This window comes from Hemitrygon akajei, chromosome 19 (genome assembly GCF_048418815.1).
Source record: "Hemitrygon akajei chromosome 19, sHemAka1.3, whole genome shotgun sequence".
Classification (NCBI taxonomy): domain Eukaryota; kingdom Metazoa; phylum Chordata; class Chondrichthyes; order Myliobatiformes; family Dasyatidae; genus Hemitrygon; species Hemitrygon akajei.
This window is the reverse complement of record NC_133142.1, coordinates 17,417,409-17,437,072: the sequence shown is the minus strand read 5'-3', so window position 1 is coordinate 17,437,072 and position 19,664 is coordinate 17,417,409. Positions and strand designations below refer to the sequence as shown.

Genomic DNA, 19,664 nt, shown 5'->3' with positions numbered 1-19,664 from the left:
TTCTCCAGGGATTACTCTTTATGTGGCTCATCCCTCCCTTCCTCCTCAGGCGCTCACTCCTGTAACCATGCAAAGCCCCTACATCTGTTCCCTTGCCACCGTCCACAGTCCTAAGAAGCCCTTTCAGGTAAGGCGACAAAACGCAAGCATCCCAGAGTTATTTATTATACCCAGTGCTCCTCTTACAGTCCCTGCTACATCAGTGACAATGGACACAGATTGGAGAAGCACTTTTTAAGAACCTTTAGTCTATCGGCATGCTAGCTTGGATCTCTCAGTGGTTGGCCATTTCAATACTTTTCCCCATTCGCATGCCATCATATCTGTCCATCTGCTCCTTCACTGCTTGGTCAGGGCAGTGCTACGATGGCGCTAGACAGCAATTTCTTCTAGCTCTTTTGCCTTATCAAGGTGGATGGGGTTCTGTCGAAGGCCCTGACCTAAAGCCTCACTCAAACTTCGGTACTTTATGGTGATGGGACCTGCTTCCAGGGCTCACTGACCAGCCGTTTTTAGGTATCCCAAGGACGCGGCCTAGAAAATGAGCACGCCTTCTTGTTTCTGAAGTTTTGCGGCCATGGGGACGAGACGATTCTATGACAGTGCCATCACCGGAGAAAACAGAACATTACGAACAGCAGATTAGCTGCTAGAGGCTCTGCACTTGGTGAAATGCTCTCTCACTCTCTTTTTCTCTCATTGGTAGGGGAGAGTTTGTTGCCCATTCTTCAGTCAGAGAACTAAGGGAAGAAAGTGAGACGTGCCAGACACCGTAGATCAGTGAGTGTTCTTGTTTTGTCTTGTTAGTCTCTCCCCGCAGTGTGTGACAGCTGCCTCTTTACTAGGGAGAGGGAGAGAGCCTGTGGTATGTCGAACTGTTGGGTGAATGATTAGATTTTGTTGTACTGCAGGTCACAGTCTCTCTTGGAGGGCTTTGCTATCACTTTCTTGGTGGGTGGTGGGTGCTGATGCTTTTTGTTGAAATAAGTGAAGGGGGGTGAAGGTTGTTGCTCTGCTCCGGGGGGGGGGGGGGGAGGAGTAGGGGGTCTTTGGGTTTCTAATGTTTTACAGTCACTCACTCTTTGGGGCACTCTTCTGCTTTCATGGATGTCTGTGAAGAACAAGAATTTCAGGTTGTATATTGTATACATTCTGGTATCAAACAGAACTATTGAACAGAAGTTAGAGGAAAAGCACTCCATATTCCACCTGGGAAGTTGCCAACCAAGTGGCAAGAACACTGAATTCTCAAGTCTTCTGGTAACTGTTCCCCTTCTGTCCCTTTCACCCTGATGTTTCTTTTCTCTCTCCTCCTTATCCTCTTACCCATTCCTCAGACTCTTACATTTCATTCTTCCCATTGCCTACAAAACCCCTCCACTAGCTACCCTCCCCACCTCCCTCCCTTTAAACCAGGGGTTCCTGACCTTTTTTTGTGTCATCGACCAATACCTTTGGAGCCCAAGGTGAATTGAATTGACTTTATTGCTTACATCCTTCATACACACAAGTAAAAATCTTTACGTTATGTCTCTGACTAAATGTTCAATGTGCAATTAACAGTAGTTTGTAATAAATAGTATGTACAACAGGACAGTCAATATAACATAGAAATACAATTATATCAGCATGAATTAATCAGTCTGATGGCCTGGTGGAAGAAGCTGTCCCGGAGCCTGTTGGTCCTGGCTTTTATGCTGCGGTACTGTTTCCCAGATGGTAGCAGCTGGAACAGTTTGTGGTTGGAGTTACTCAGGTCCCCAAAGATCCTTCAGGCCCTTGTTATACACAAGTCTAAATGTCCTGATTAGCGGGAAGTTCACATCTACTGATGCACTGAGCTATCCGCACCACTCTCCCGACCTAGGCACTGATACAGCCAGTCAGGATGCCCTCAATTGTGCCCCTGTAGAAAGTTCTTAGGATCTGAAGACTCATGCCAAACTTCTTCAACTGTCTGAGGTGCAAGAGCTGCTGTTGTGCTTTTTTTCACCATACAGCCGGTATGTACAAAACATCTGAGATCTTCAGTGATGTGTATGCCAAGGAACTTAAAGCTGTTCACCCTCTCAACCCAAGAGTCATTGCTGTCAATGGGAGTTAGCCTGTCTCCATTCCTCCTGTAGTCTGCAACCAGCTCCTTTGTTTTGTGACATTGGGGGCCCCAGCTTTAAACCATCCTCTCCGACCAGTTTCCATTGATTTCAGTCCTTTGTCACTTTCACATTGCCTCCCAGATTGTGACATCATTCCCACACTCTTCCTTCCCTCATCTGTCTCACTTACCTACCACCTGCCAACTCTTGCTCCCCCCTTCTCTCCACCTACTGAATATAAACAAGCTATCTCCCCTCTTCCTTTCCAGTCAAGATGAAGGGTCTCAACCTGTAACATTAACCGTGTATTTCCCTGCAAAGATGCAGCCTAACCTCCTAAGTTCCTCCAGCTCTTTTTGTGTTGGTCCAGATTCCAGCATCTGTTTTCTCTTGTGTCTCCTTCAAGAGCGCCTTATTGCATTTCTATTTGTGAGCACTCTGATTTGAGGAAACGATCAACACAATTTCTGCCCAAACTGCACTCAGTTTTCAAATTGCAAATTCCACATCCCAAATAGTACAGCTGGCTGTGATCTTTATGTAAGATCTCAATTTAAGAAAAAATGCAAACATGAATATAAGATTACTCGTTTTTCCCTTCCCTCAATCACTTACTTTTTCTAAATTGTAAATATTCTATTTTTCCATTTCTGGTTTGATATTTTAGCCGTTTGTATATTTCTCTATGAACTACTCACTTGTACTTTGCAGAACGCATTCCTGGCATGTCCTGGATTTGTTGCCATGAAAATGATGCAGCACCAGATGTTTGGAACTAACTGAGGCAATGCATTTTTAAACTCAAAGTCCTTTGTGTTGCTTAAGATTTATTCACTTTTAACCTCATCTACTTGCATGTACACCAGTAACACATCAGAGATCTACAAGAAAATTTATCGGTACAACATAGCTGTAAATCTCCTGATTATTAACATAATTGACTATTCTGGTTTTTCTCATTAATGGTACCTGCACTAATTTGTTTGGTACTTTCCTCAAGATACCCTAGAACCTTACTTTATGACAGCTCCATTTATTTCAGTAACACAGAAGATATTCAAGAAAAATAGCACAACTAAAACCACATATTGCCTCTTTTTGTGTGTGTGAATGTGCAGAACACTTTGGCGACTCTGCAAAGATAATAAACTGATTTTTACAAAAGATCAAAATAATTGAGATACAGTGCAGAACAGACCCTCAAGATGAGCCACCCAGCAATCCCGAGTTAATCCTGGCCTAATCATGGGACAATTCACAATGACCAATTAACCTACCAACTGATGCGTCTTTGGACTGTGGGAGGAAACCGGAGCTCCCGGAGGAACCCAGACAGTCATGGGGAGAACATACAAACTCCTTACAGGCAGCAGCAGGAATTGAACCCAGTTCACCTGTACTGTGAGGCTACATCCACACTAGACCGGATAAATCCGTAACCGAAGCTTTTTCTCTTCATTTCGACCCTCCGTCCACACGGAAATGGTGTTTTCCTCCCCCGAAAACAGAGCTTTTCTAAAATGCCGTCCAGAGTGTGTATATTTGAAAACACCAGATTGGGCAGAGCAATGTGGATGGGGTAACCAGATATTTTTAAAAACACTGTCGTGACTTGTCAGAATAGATGGCGGCATTTCACTGTTTTCTTAAACGCAACCCACACACAACCTAACAATTTCAGAACAGACAGCAATGAGACTGAAGCCAGAAGAGTTAGAAATGTACTCACCACATACTTTGACCCATAACTTACTGAATAAATAAGTATACCCACTTTGCCCTGTTCTATGTCCTTGCTTATATGAAGGTGGTTTACCTATTTATGCAAGTACTTCTGAAATACAAGATAACACTGATGGAGACATGTTTTATACATTTAACAAGGTGCTTTATTAATGCAACAGTGTTCGTCAGTTTTTCAATGTTCGTCGTCAGCCGGGTCATACTGTCTGTGAACTCCCTGTCGGTTGCCTCCATACACACCAGTATTTGTGTTTTTTTTTAAGTTTTAAGTCCTCCTGTGCGAGAGCCAACAGCTGTCCGTTGTTTGGAAATTTCCTTTTGAGCTTTTCTGGTCTGTAACTGCACAAACGCGCACTTTCACAGCAAGATTCGACACTAAACATGTGGCTTGTTTTCTGTAGATGTGTCCTGCGCATGCCCAATAGGAGGAGATTCGCCCAAATACCATTTTAATCTGGACAGAGGTATTTACAAAGACACGTGGTGTGGACGCCTATCGTTTTTACGCAAAACCAGCATTTTCAAAATTATCCGGTCTAGTGTGGACGTAGCCTGAAGCGTTGTGCTAACCACTACACTACCACGTCGCCCTGTTTCTAAAACTTCCCTGAGGTGGCTCCAAGCTCTTGCCTGAGGAATCAGAATTTCAACTTAAAGGTGTCACAGCAACTCTAGGATGTTGAATAATGAGAGCAGCAGCTGATGGTGATGCTCCTTCACAGCTCAAACTACATGGGTTCAGCCTCAGGTGCTGTCTGTGTGGATACTGCACGTTCGCCCTGTGACTGTCTGGGTTTCATGTGCTCTGGTAATCACCCTCATCTGATGGACATCGAATCAGTTTTTGTTACTGTAGAATATGCCTGGTGTGAGTGAAGTTAAAATAGTGGGGAGTTAATGGACATATGAGAGAGACTAGCTTACTGAGAAATAAGTGGGTGAACAGCGTAGATGGGAATAATCATCCAGATAAGCCAATGGCTTCCTTTCATGTTGCAAGAGACATGAGAATAGTTTGCAAACTAACTGATTTAGGTAAACTGGATAAGTAAAATAACCAGGTATTGCTTTGAAGGTATGACTTAAGCCTTGTTCAAACACAAATATTTCTTTAACTGCTTATAAAGACAAATATTTAATTATAGTAATGTTCATTAATAATACATTTGCTGGTATTCATATATTTCTGGCTCCAAGTCCTCAAATATAGTGACAATGAATCATAACAACATTTCAACAGCCTTTCATTTTGCCAAACTGCTGCAGAAAGTTGTTTTTTTTTAAAATTATATCTTTGCTCCATCATGGGCACTAGCCTCCGTAGTATCCAAGATATCTTCAAGGATCGCTGCTTCAAAAAACAGCCCCCACCACCCAGGACATGCCCTCTTCTCATTGTTACCATTGGTAACAGGAAAGAGGTACAGAAGCCTGAAGGCATATACTCAGCGGTTCAGGAACAGCGTCTTCCTGCTTTTCATAATGTATGGCATCATTGCCGCAAAGTTAACAAATTTCACTGCTTATGCTGGCGATTTAAATCTGTTTCCGAAATGCAACAAATAGACTGTTGTAGTATATTACTTACTAGCCTCAGAATGTAAATTACAGTCGCGCAATGAAGGCCTTTACTGGTCCTTCCCACCACTGTGGGATACAAAATCAAACCTCTTTCAGTGGTAATCACTCCTTTCCAGCACTACAGTGACAGTCTGGAGAGAATGCAGGATTCTGCAGAGTGAAGCTGTTACTATGGCTTAAATTATTGAGTGAATCAACAAAGTGCGGTGAAAGAGCTGACTTCCGTGTCAAACACAGGAAGAAAAGTGATCGGGCGGGCAGCCTGCTGACTTTGATGAGATACTGTAGCCAGTTTCAAGGGAAGGCCATGCAATTATAACGTGCAAACTCCACTGCTCAATCACACTATTTAGAATCAGGGTACTGAAAGGGCTTTAAGAGTGAAAGAAACAAATGGAATTGCAGTAGTTCCTCCACAGAGCATTGATATATCCAAAAGATTGGGTGCCTTTTAGCAATTTAACTATGGTGAAGGAGATCATTCAGCCCATTGAGCCTATGCTAGTTGTAACTAGAGCAATACTACCCGAACCACATTTCCGCCTTATTCCCAGAGCCATGCTCTCTTAAATGCCTCTCCAATTTCCCTTTAATGGCACTGCCCACTTCAGTTTCTATGCAATGCCTTTAAAATCATCTCTGCATTAAAAAAATATTGTTCTCACATTTCAGTCCCAATTTTTAAATCTATTTTGTTGGCTTATGGACCATCCAGTGATGGTTCCAATAATAGTTTTCTTCTAATTACCCTCTTTAAATCTTGACATCCCATCAAATCTCCTCTCAAACTCTTTGCTGCAAGTCGAACAATCCCAGCTTGTATTGTCTAATCCTTCAAAATTTGAACTGCTCTGGTCAGTCTATTCTGCACCATTATTAGGTACCTGAAAGCCCAGGAGATGAGAGCTTGTGATTTGTCCATTTTACCCTGGATGTTGAAGTCAGACTATTATGGCTACCCAATTGTTCTCGATAGGAGACCAATTAAAGGCTTGACTCAAGTCAGCAAATGAGGGTACAGTGTCCTCAATCACCGGTTCTGATTTTCTTCAGGCAGGAAATATGCAGTGGGCAGTCAAAAACCTTCAAGAAAGTGTTTTCCAGCTACTGAGGCAAATAGCACAGCATTTAATCTTTTTTTATGATAAATCTAATTGTAAAATGATTCTGTACCTCGTTCAGGAATGGAGGTCGTCTCGGGGAATGGCTTTGACTGGAGCCACCGACTCACAGGAAGATGACCAAGATCTTCAGCTCCCTCACAACAGCTTAAAAATGCCTGACTACAGGGGTAGCCCAGACTTGGCTTTGCTTTGCACCCTTTGAACTGGCTCCAAAATAGAATTCCTAACGTACAGCAGTCACAACATTTCTGGAAGGAGAACCAAATTAGAATAGATAAAAACAAGTCATTACAATGTAAAACAAATAGTGAAATAGAACATCTCGTTAGTATTCCTATCCAGATTAAGAATCCTAAATCTCCAGATTACATTATTGATCCTGTTTAGGATCCTGATTAAACTCTACAAGGTGAAGTGGCAAGTCATACAGGTACCCCCAAGCCATCAGCCTCCTTAGGCTTCAGGAACTTCATCTCATTTTCCTTCTAAGAAGAAGCATGAACATAGCATGTCCTTTAATGATTGGTTCCTTGGCCTACATATAGTTGGGTGAGTTTGCTTGACTGGACGGTTTCGCTGTCAGTAGCATCTGCTGATTCTTCTCATTTGGTACATCTAGAAGTGCAGTGGTTCATAGATAACTCAACATCATAGGCTTTATTAAAATATTAACTACAGGTTGTATTTATACAGTTGGCATTAACATCCCAAGGGTACTTCAAAATAAAATTTGACATTGAGTCACTACAGAATACATTCACCGACCAAATGATGGCATAAGGAGGTAGGTTTTGAGAAGCCCTTTAATGGAGGGAGTAGGAATGGAGTGGGAATTCCAGAATTTAGGCCATGTCAACTTGAGGACTGACTTGAGTTTCAAACTTGGGGAGGCAGACTTGCTGGAGTGGATATCTCAGAAGGCTGTGGCAAAGTAGATTTCAGGAATTAGAGAGGAAGAGATTTGAAAGCAGAATTGAATTCTAAAACAGAAGCATTATTGATGCAGCAGATAATTTAGGTTCAAGTTATTGTCATTTGACGGTGTATACAACCAAATGAAGCAACGTGCTTCCAGACGACAGTGCACCCACACAACACAGAGTATATCTCACACAGCACATAAACCAAAATATTATACCTTAAGTTAAAGTATAATTCAAGATGCATATAGTAAAGTGTAGCACTTGTAAACAGTAAACGACTCACTGACCTAGTGTCAAGACCTCAGTGGTGGCATGGTATTCATTAGTCTCAGAGACTTATGGAAGAAACTGTACGCAGTCTGGCAGTCTTAATTTTGATACTTCTGTAGCTTAATCCTGACATTAGTGGGTCACAAGATTGTGAGGTGGGTGGTAAGGATCCTCAACAATGTTTTGTGCCCTTCCTCTGCAATCCTCCCAAGACCCCTATGACCCTCTTGGCAGTTTTTCCGTAAGGTCTCATGTTCCGATGCCTTGCAACTTCCATACCATGCAATGATGCAACCAAACAGGGCATTCTCAATGGTGCTCCTGTAGAAAGTTGTTAGAAAGGGGGTGGGGAGCCTTGCATACCTCAGTCTCCTCAGAAAGAGTAGACACTCCTGTGTCTTCTTGATGAGGAGGCGTTGTGGGTCCAGTTTAGATCGTCCATTATCTGCACACCAAGGAATTTTGTGCTCTTCACTCTCTCCACGGCAGAGCCATTGAACTTAGATTAATAAACACATGGGTGATGAACGATTGGGATTTGTTCAAGTTAGGACATTGGAAATGGATTGTGTTTTTATTTTGTAGATACAAAAGACTGTAAATGATGGAGGCTCTTATTTATTTTAGGGGTCTGAGTGTCACTGGCAAGACTATTCTGATTGCCCTTGAGATGTGGTGGCTGACTGTCTTTTTGAATCACTCTGAGTGTTGTTAGGTTGAAGGACCCTCAACATATTTTCAAGTCAAGACGGTGTGCTAAGGTCAACTTGTAAGCCTTGCATTGTATGACTGTGGTGAATGAAGATGAGAAGAAATGCAAATGTCATTGGGACAAACATGAACTAGGTCTCATGGATAAGCTTAGGGAAAACGTGACCGGAGAAAAAAAAAGAAACTTGATAAAGATTTGAGAAATTCCCAGGCAATTATACCACCAAGAAGCTACTTCACAGGTGTTGAAGATACCATTGCCACCAATGTTGTACAATTGACCACAAGTCCTCCATTTCATTTTGAATTGTTAGTCTGGGGTATTGTCTGGAAGCCATCTCACTAAATATTACTCAATGACACAAGATCCAATACCATTTAAATTTGATCCCAACTCCTTCAAGGTGGGCGACTTTCCTAATATTCCTGAATTTAAACAAAATGAGAGGCAGCATCTTGGCTGTGTGCCATTTGGGTGAGGAAGGATAAATCTTAGGCTTTAACTTTGCTAGGATTTGTTTTGTCAACATCCTCATTATAATCTAACTGAAACAAATTTTATTATATAAAACATCATATTACGGACCAGATACAACAAACTACACAAGTTTATACAAAGCGATTCTAGGTGCTTTTTTTTAAAGCAAACTATCTAATTTAACTCAGGAGTAAGGTGAGCGTTTTAGCCAACTGTTTTAGTCGTAGCTTTAGTTAACAGAGCACATATTTTTCTTGTATTTCAGGGTGAGAGGTTCAATCCATTATGGATTTGAGCTACACTCCAGCATCAGAATGCAGGTGGTAGGAGGAAATGGGTTTCACTTCATTCACTGGGCTAGGATCAGACCCCAGAGATAATCGAGCAGTACTCTGATCCAATACCCAGAAAAACTTGCCGGAAATGTCGATAATTTATTTCCTTCCATAGATGTTACCTGACGGGCTGAGTTCCTCCAGCATCTTGAGTGTATTGCCTCTTCAAATAACCAGATATATTGACCAGTGAATAGTGTCATGAATCACATAATGTATTTTTTAATGAAAGACATTAGCACAAACTCTAGAGTAAGGATTTTTATAGTTTAGATCTGGTAAGCTTTTCAGAAAGACGTGAAGACAAGAGGGCATCCAGACCCGCTCTCATGTGTGTCATCATTCAATTATTGCAACACCAACCTTTAACAAATAAGAAGAAACCATCTGGCCATTGAGTCGATGCTGCCTCCTTGGAGCAATCCCATTGGACCCATTTCCCCTCTTCTTATTTCCCTGTACTCATGCCCATCAACTCCCTTTTCAATTTTTCTTTGCCATTGAACTTCATAATGGGGTAATTTAAAACAGTCAAATAACCTACTAGCAAGCACATTGGATGTGGGAGGAAAGCATTTAGAAGAAACCCACACAGTCCCAGTAAAAACTGCACAGACAGCACTCGGCACCAGGACGGAACTCAGGACTCCAGTGCTGTAGGGAAGTAGCATTAACTCCTGCACCACCACGCTGCCCCGTTAATTTGTTATTGATCTGTGTCTTAGCCCCATCTAACCACTTTGGTGTATGAGTCCATAGCACCATAGCCTAATCCAATAATTTACAGTGTTCATTTTTTTTCAGTTACCATAGCCTCAGCAAATTACTGGGAGAAAGAATTCCAGATTTTCACTACACTTTGCATGAAATTATTTCTGGCATTATCCAAAATGGGCTTGCTCTACTTTTAAGACAAAATCCTCTGTGTTATAATAAGAGGCAGCCAAGCTTTCTCCTCATGCATTAATAAAGCAGTGAAGCCACTTCTTACAGGGTGTATCTCCCAAACAGTCATCCAAGTCTTTAGACAATAGATTATACACAACACTGCATAAAGTAGCCTTCGGTTGAATGTCATTATTTTCATGAAAGGGTTCAATCCAAAAGTCTTAAGTTTTTTCTGTAAGAGGCATGGAACATATTCAACAACAGTCTGCCAAATACAACATGAACTCTTTAGTAGCACTTCATTATATTTTGTTGACTTTGAACCAGTTTGGGCATTCTGTGGTTATACATGTGGCATTTTAACTTCTACATCAAACTAAAGTATTTCAGGGTATTTGGGCATTGCCATGTTGCAGTCTGTCTTCGCACAAGGACAATAAATAGTTTCTGTATAGTACTTGCCTTGTATATGTCAGCTGGACAATAAATAGCTTCTGTATAGCACTTGCCTTGTATATGTCAGCTCCACAGACATCATTTGGGTTGGCGTAGCAGTCCTCACCTTCCTTTGCGAAGTTCATACCCACTATGCAGCTTTGTTCCTCCAGGTATGAGATACAACACTGCTTCTGAGCAATTCTGTTACAAAATGCATGCATTTTAAAGTCCGGGCAGTGTCTTAATTGCATTATGATGCAAATAAAAATTAACAAAACTATCATACCAATCAAGTTATTGCATAAATCCTCATGAGCTTTGAAATTTCAAAAGAACAATTTTGAATTTTAAATAGATCGTAGACAAGATATTCTAACACTGGCCTCATAGCAGCAACAAGAAGAGTACTGTTCAAAAGTTTTAACCACCAAAGCTGTTACATTTCAACTCGTGTGTTTTCAGCTAAAACTGTCCCATTAGGACTTCACCAAATTGAACAGACCCACAGCAATCAGCAGAGACCACATTTAGTATTCCTGAAATAATGAACACAACTGAAACAATGGACTGGCATTTTACTAAACATCTACAGATGTATTGCTTTGGGCAGAAAGTTATTAGTTACATATAGTATGATTTGTTGAGATATGCTCTCCCTTTTCAACTGACAGTTACAGTCACAATACTTGCATATCAAAATTTGGTTAAAATTATCACTGATTGATTTACTGTTATAGTTGAAATGCACAATGTAACAACATCTTTTGCCAAGCAAATATGGCAGACATATCTATGATTCTTTATTTAACAATTACATAATTTGCTATATCCTGTAAAGGAATGAATTACCAGCAGAGAATTCACTCAAATTATCCAATTGGGATTGCTGGACTTTTGCTAAAACCAACTTATTAGTATAGTATTAGACTTGCAGTAACTTTTTATATCCAAACACATCTTGTATTTTCCAAAAGAATTAAGTTGTCATCAAGGCAAAATAAAGAAACTAAAATACAAAACACTACTTATAATTTGACATGGGCAGAAGATACTGGAAATGTACAGAAGATGAGTCAGGTTTTTGGAGAGAGAACAGAATCAACATTTCAGTTTCACAACATTTCACTTTAATTCTCCTTCCCTCTTCATTCTGATTTAACAAAGTCAATGTAAGTGCAATATTTTATGACATTAATTGCATGTTTCCCTCTCCACAGAAGCTACCTGATGTGCTTGGCATTTTATACAATCTTTTTTTTATTTCAGCTTTCGAGCATTTGTACCTATACCTCAAAGCTCCAGTTTTATTTTCTCTTAGTTGCCTTCTATTTAAAATTCTGCAGGTTAGATCAATGACAATTAATAAGCCTTTACCACCTATCCTCTATTAGAGATAAGATTTGAGCTTTTAAAAGTGCAGGTGCTCTTGTTTGAACGTTTCATACCACACCTAAACAGGCTCTTCACCCACCGTGTCTACATCCTCCAAGAAGCACCCATGTGCACACTCAACTCACCCACCTCCACTCACACGCCAGGTGCATTTTACAGAGGGATCTAGGAATACAGATACAAAATTCCCTAAAAGTGGCATCACAGGTAGATAGGGTCATAAAGAGAGCTTTTGGTACATTGGCCTTTATAAATCAAAGTATTGAGTATAAGAGTTGGAATGTTATGGTGAGGTTGTATAAGGCATTGGTGAGGCCAAATTTGGAGTATTCTGTGCAGTTTTGGTCACCAAATTACAGGAAGTATATTAATAAGGTTGAAAGAGTGCAGAGAAGGTTTACAAGGATGTTGCCGGGACTTGAGAAACTGAGTTACCAAGAAAGGTTGAATAGGTTAGGACTTTATTCCCTGGAGCGTAGAAAAATGAGGGGAGACTGTTGATAGAGGTATATAAAATTATGAAGGGTATAGATAGAGTGAATGCAAGCAGGCTTTTTCCACTGAGGCTGGGGGAGAAAAAAACCAGAGGTCATAGGTTAAGAGTGAAGGGGGGGAAGTTTAAAGAGAACTTTACGGGGAGCTTCTTCACAGAGAGTGCTGGGAGTGTGGAATGAGCTGCCAGATGAAGTGGGTAAATGCGGGCTCACTTTTAACACTTAAGAAAAACTTGGACAGGTACATGGATGAGAGGTGTATGGAGGGATATGGGTCAGGTGCAGGTCAGTGGGACTAGGCAGAAAAATGGTCCGGCGCAGCCAAGAAGGGCCAAAAGGCCTGTTTCTGTGCTGTAATGTTCTATGGTTCTACAGTGCTGAATTAACCTACTAACCTGCACATGTTTGGGAAGTGAGGGGAAAACGGAAGACTCTAAGGGGTCCAGGTAGAACATGGGTCACTGGAGATGTGAGGCAGCAGCTCTCCTCTGCACCACTCTGATCTCTCTGCTTAATAACGCAGGTGAGTGAAGTTGCAGAGGTATAAAGCACGGTACTTTGTACATAGTCTCATTCTGATGGTGTCATTACCAACACAAATAAATCTATGAAAAGGTATTGTTGTTGGTCTGAGTTGTGCCAAAAACCATGTGATCCACTTTACCAATTCTTTCGATCCCCGCTGTGAAAACAATGGAAGACGTGCTGAAAATTGTCCGTTTGGTACTGGCTTCTAGGGGTTTTGGCTCAGTCTGCAACTCAGCAGGAGTTCTAAGTGGATACTAAGTATTTTGTTTGCTGAGAACAATATCGGGCAAATACAGAATTCATGAACCCAGCAAAGAAAAACAAGTCACCTTTTGTACAAAAGTCAGTCCAAAGTATCATTTGTTATTACTGTTTCAAAAACACTGCAGTGCGTTGGTCATTCAGTTTATGCAAAAGTGAATGTTGAAAGGAAAAGAATGTGAAGGCAATTCCACAGACTCTTATCATTTCCCTTCTCAGAACAGTATTGTTTTCTCCACTGGGGAAATTGATTCCAAATTTGAAAGCCATTCATAATCTTGTACTTCAGTTGTGTTTTTCCTACAGCTTGTTCTCAGGACGTACAAGATGTACTTATGGCATTACTTGATAAAGGAATGTGCTTACATGTGGCACACTTCGCTACCGCAGAATCAAAGTGTTTTCTGGGACTGTTCACTCAGTTTAAGCCATGCATGATGCAGAGTATGGAAATCTGTTTCTGAATGCAAACCCAATGGTAAAACCGTCTGCGTCCCATTGTCTGCATAGTACTATAGATAACTTTCCAGAACACGTGTATTAAAATGCTGCTCAGAAACAGACAACACAAACAACGTGAACTTTCAAAATATTTCACCATTAGTAAAATTCACCATTGATTGAATTTCAAAACCTGCCCATCTCCTCCCTCTGGTGCCCCTCCTCCGTCCCTTCGTCCCATGGTCCGCACTCCTATCAGATTCCTTCTTCTCCAGCCTTTACCTCTTCCACCTGTCACCTCCCAGCTTCCCACTTTATCCCCATGCCCCACCAATGTACTTTGCTTCTCACTTGGCTTCACCTATCACCTTCCGGTCTGTACTCCTTTCCCCTCCCCTCCACCTTCTTATTCTGGCTTCCGCCACTTTCTTTCCAGTCCTGATGAAGGGTCTCAGCCCACAACTTCGACACTGTTTTCCTCTCCATAGATGCTGCCTGATCTGTGGAGTTCCTCCGGCATTTTGTGTGTGTTGCACCAGCTACAGCTTTCCTTTTATTTCAAAGGAAGAGATCGCCAACCCTTGGTTAGGAGGTTCTTTCCCCTTCACATCTAGCCTTCTAGAGAAATAATCTAAAGAACAGTTAAGGGTTCTCCCAAGGTGGCCGAACATCTAACTCAATGACCGTATTTAAGGATGGCCCTCCAAATTCTGTCCTGTTATTCAGAGATAGTTCTACCATACAGATGTATGTTTCAGCTTGGAAACCCCAGTAATGTGTCCAATCAAAGATGGAATCTCATAGAAGCCCCCCAGTCCTCAGCAAAGAACAACTGATTTCCTTCCCAAGTATGGTACATCACTGAAAGAGTTGTTTATCTGAGGCAACTGTTTTTATTTATTCTCCAACTGGCATGATGATACTTCAAGTCACATTTTCTAGATTACTAGACCCTATCAGTGGATTAGCAAACCCTGTAACATAAACCACTATTAGTGCCAAACAACAAAAAAAAGATATTGATAAGATATCTCGCCATTATGCTATCACTGCAGAAATCTCCATTCCTGCAAATGACTTCAATTAAAGGCATTTAATCATTTAAATACTAGACATTGATTGTTATTTTCTCAGATGGATCTGTTGCAAATGTCTTAAATGTTCAGGAGTCAAAAATGTAAGAAAAGCATTTATCCCATTTAGTCAACCCCTTCCACAATCTATGCATGAATACCTGTTAAGAGAAAGGAATAGGGATTGACTGTGCAGTTTGACCACAGCTGATCTGGTCCTTGCAACTAATCTACTCTCCTATCCATTCTCCATTTCCCTTGATTCCCCTGTACTTCAAAAATCAATTTGACGCTTGAGCATAGCTAATGATTCAGCCCTCTGGAGTAAAGTCTTCCAAAGAGCCACAATGCTCCGAGAGATGAAATTCCACCTCATTTACGTCTTGAGGCATACCCCTTATCCTGAGAATGTGTTCCCTGTTCAAGACTTTCTCACCAGGAGAAATATCTTAATGGCAGGATAGAAATCATCAGGTCCCTCACATTCTTACATTTCACTGAAATAATCTCATAAGTGTTTTAAATTTCAGGATTTCTCAGCCCAATCTGCTTATTTTTCCTTATGTGATAATATCAATAGTGAACGCCCATGCCTCCTGAAGAACCTTCACTGTGTTGAAACAGTGTTGGAGTAATCTTAGCCACAACCACCTTTCCCAGCTGCAATTGATCAGTTCACATATACAGTTTGCAGCATGAAAAACTGCTTAGAAATTTCTTGCACAGGTCAAAGTTCATTAAGTTATCTTACAGCACAAGAATTTTACTTATCTGCAAGAAATACAATTTCCTGAAAGCCACCCTTGCTTGTTGTGATGCTGGATAACTCTACATTTCAAATGTTAATTGGAATTTATTTCATTATTCTTTTCTCGAGTGAACGCTCCTTTGAATTCTTAATTACATTGTTTAACATGAGAAAGGCAACCTGCATTCAGTGAAGTCATTGACAGAGGAGCCCATTTTCAAAATTCTAGTTCAAAATGCAGACCAATATATTATTCCTTGAGAATTTATGCATTAAAAATTATTTGCATGAAATTTTTGTTCCAAAATTATGCCCTTTTCTAAATCAATTAAAAATCACTAAGTTTGAATGCTATTGGCAGTCTAACTTCAGGTTATTTTCCAACCTATTAATCTGCTTTAATTATTTCACTGCATCAAGTGTTCTACAGTTCTTATTGTGATGCCTTGTCAAGGAATGTAATAAATCACTGATTGCTAGATAATTCAGATTCATTATACCACAGGAAATAAATCTTTTATTATCAGATGATTTTTTTAAACTTACCAACTGAGACCCTATTGATTTCAGAAAATAAAATACTTATCCTATGATACAGCAGAGCCTAATGTTGACACTGGGAGCTGACAACGATAACAGAGCCAAGTAAAGAATGGAGGTTTTGGAAAACATTCCAACTAGGTCCATTAACCCAATGAGTTTGTCAAATAAATGTTCACGAGTGAGGACAACGCAATAAAGCCGTATTTATTGCAACCAGCAGGCTCCCTAAAGAAGTTAAGGAGGCCAAATTGAACTTTACAGCACATGGCCAAGGATTTTCCAAATTACAATTCAGTCTTGTATCTTAGTTATTTGGATTTGCTAGATCTGAGACTGTAGAGCCTTGCTCTTTTGTAAAGTAGCAGTTTACCCACCACCATACTTGGCTACATATTGCAGGACATTTGCTCTAAACTGGCATTAATTCATTGCTTGCAGTGCCTGCCACATCAATCTATAGCCTGCTTTTGTTAGTATTTTCTTGGAGGTAGCCGGGTGTGACCATCTTTGTAGGGTGTGGCTTTTGGCACCAGGCAACATTCAAAATTCTCCAAGCTCGATACCGATTGAGGAATGGGCATCTTCTCATGTCTTTGAAGCAGTATACAGTCATGTTGATGGACCTGAGTGCCACACAAATCTCCTGTCGGCATCAGTGAAGATATCACAGTACACAACAGAAGATGTCCTCACTGCTTAGAAGAATGTTTGCCTTCTCTAAGGCTGTGTAGTAGTCCCACCATTCAATGGCGTGGAAAGGGACAAATCAGGTTGGTGAAAACAGGATGAAAAAAAAAATCTTTTCCAACAGTTTTCTCACTGCCCAGATTTCTTCACTTACCCTGTATTCCATACCTTGCTTTCCTCACAGCTTCGTCCATGTATAACATAGAAGAAAGAGTGTTGATAAGATGTACTTTCATTTCACATGGTCACAATTAAGGGTTCACACTACTTTACTGTAAACCTTTAGCTTCTCCTGATAGAGGGGACAACAAAGACCTCAGACCTGCCTGGAATGCTGGCTGATTTTTTAAGTAGTCCACACTGGACATCTCTGGTGGCCCTATTCCCTTCATTGTTTCCATCCCTCCCCATCTTTTCCAAAGTGAAACTAACTTGCTTTCCCAGTCTTGATTTAAGGAACTTGCCTGAAATGTTAATTCTATTTCTCTTTCTATGGATGATGCTTAACCTACTGAGTATTTCAAGCATTTTTGTTCTCTGTGCTTTAAGTACTCCAGCATCCGCAGTGTTTTATTTTTCAATAGAATAGTCAGTTGTTACTTGAGTGCTGTCCTAAGTAGTTCTCCTTCTCTGGCAGATCACTGACAGGCATTGGTGAAGAAGGGTTAATCACAATTAAGATTGGCTTGGATAAAATCAAATAGATTACTGGAAAATATTACTGAACTTTACATGTCAACGATGTAGTGTGGGGCTGTGATCATTTGCACAAGGTTCACAGAAGGTTGATGACTCATTTTTCTTGAAATTCATTGCTGAGCCAGCTAAGGCAATCCAGAACATTTGTTATACTCTTAGACCATAACTATAAGATCAAAAGACAGAGGAGAATTAGGTCGTTCAGCATATCAAGTCTGCTCTGCCATTCCATCAAGGTTGATTTATTTTCCCCCTCCACCCATTCTCCTGCCTTCTCCCCATAACCTTTGATGCCCTAACTAATCAATAACCAGCCAACCCCTTGCTTTAAACATACCCAATGACTTGACCTTCACAGCAGTCTATGACAACAAATTCCACAGAATCGCTACCCTTTGGCTAAAGAAATTCCTCCTCATCTCTGTTCTAAAAGGACATCTCTCTATTCTGAGGCTGTGACCTCTGGTCCTACACTCACCCACTATAGGAAACATCCTCTCCACATCCACTCTAACCAGGCCTTTCAATATTTCCTAGGTTGCAATGAGATTTCACCCCCCACCCCCCATTCTTCTAAACTCCAGCAATACAGCTATCAAATGCTCCTCCGTACTTTAACCTTTTCATTGCTGGAATCAGTCTTATGACCCTCTCCAATGCCAGCACATCACAATACTCCAACAGCAGTCTGACTAATCTGTGTAAGGCCTCAGCACTGCATTTTTGCTTTTGTATTCCAGTCCTCTGGAGCTGAATGCTGACATTGCATTTTCCTTGCTCACCACAGGCTCAACCTGCAAATTAACCTTTAGGGAATCCAACATGAGGGCTCCCAAGTCTCTTTTGCTCCTCTGATTTTTGAATTTTTCCCATTTAGAAAACAGTCTATGCCTTTATTCCTTCTACCAAGTGCATGACCATATACTTCCCTACATTCCATCTGAAACTTCTTTGCCCATTTTCCCAATCTGTCTAAGTCCATCTGCAGACTCCCTGCATCCTCAAAGCTACTGGCTTCTCCACCTATCTTCACATCGATGACAAACTGAGCCACAAACCCATAAATTCTTTTATCTAAATCATTGACATATAACGTGAAAAGAAGCTGTCCCAACACTGACCCCCGCGGAATACAACTAGACACTGACAGCCAACCGGAAAAGGCCCCCTTTATTCCCACTCTTTGCCTCCTGTCAGTCAGCTAATCTCTTATCCATGCTAATACCTTTTTGATAATAAGTTCTTATCTTTTTGCAGCCTATGTGCAGCACTTAGTCAAAGGCCATATGAAAATCCAAGTAAATAACATCCACTGACTCTCCTTTGTCCATATCCTTGTTCTATCCTCAGAGAATTCCAAAAGATTTGTCAGGCAAGATTCCCCTTGAGGAAACCATGCTGACTTTGGCCTATTTTTTCATGTGTCTCCATGTACCCTGAAACATGATCCTTAGTAATGGACTCCAACATCTTCCCAACAACTGAAGTCATGCTGACTGGCCTATAATTTTGTTTCTTCTGCCTCCTTCCCTTCTTAAAGAAATATAGAAAACCTACAGCACAATACAGGGACTTCAGCCCACAATGCTATGCCCAATATGTACTTACTTTAGAAATTACCCAAGGTTACCCATAGCCCTCTATTTTTCTAAGCTCCATGTACCTATCCAGGAGTCTCTTAAAAGACCCTATCACATCTGCCTCCACCACCATTGCCAGCAATCCATTCCTCGCTCTTACCATTCTCTGCGTAAAAAACTTACCCCAACATCTCCTCTGTGCCTACTTCCAAACTCCTAAAAACTGTGTCCTCTCCTGTTAGCCGTTTCAGCCCTGGGAAAAAGCCTCTGACTATCCACATGATCAATGCCTCTCATCATCTTATACACCTCTATCAGGTCACTTCTCATCCTCCGTTGCTCCAAGGAGAAAAGGCCGAGTTCACTCAACCTATTCTCATAAGGCACGCTCCCCAATCCAAGCAACAGTGGAGTGACATTTATAATTCTCCAGTCCTCCTCCTTTTTCTGTGCTCACTCCAAATTAATAGTTTTCGAGAATTCAAATTGACATTAGTTCCGAAAACCTGGTTTGTCTGGTCCAGTATTGTGATGACAAGATTATCATGCCTTTTATTTCTGCCCACTTTGGTACATATGAACCAAGAGAGTTCACCAGCTTAGTTTAACAATTGTAGATCACCAGCCAGCC

General features: G+C 40.9%; 1 protein-coding gene across 4 annotated transcripts in view; it reads right to left on the bottom strand.

Moving 5' to 3' along the window:
* fbln2 (fibulin 2) overlaps positions 1 to 19,664 on the bottom strand; it is a 215,866-nt gene that overhangs the window by 91,578 nt on the left and 104,624 nt on the right. For all 4 annotated transcript variants that reach the window (XM_073072167.1, XM_073072165.1, XM_073072164.1 and 1 more), the window contains exons 6-7: positions 10,659 to 10,788; positions 6,594 to 6,792 (exon numbers count right to left, since the gene is read on the bottom strand). In XM_073072167.1, the coding sequence (XP_072928268.1) occupies positions 6,594 to 6,792; positions 10,659 to 10,788 (329 nt within the window). The remainder of the gene's footprint in view (positions 1 to 6,593; positions 6,793 to 10,658; positions 10,789 to 19,664) is intronic.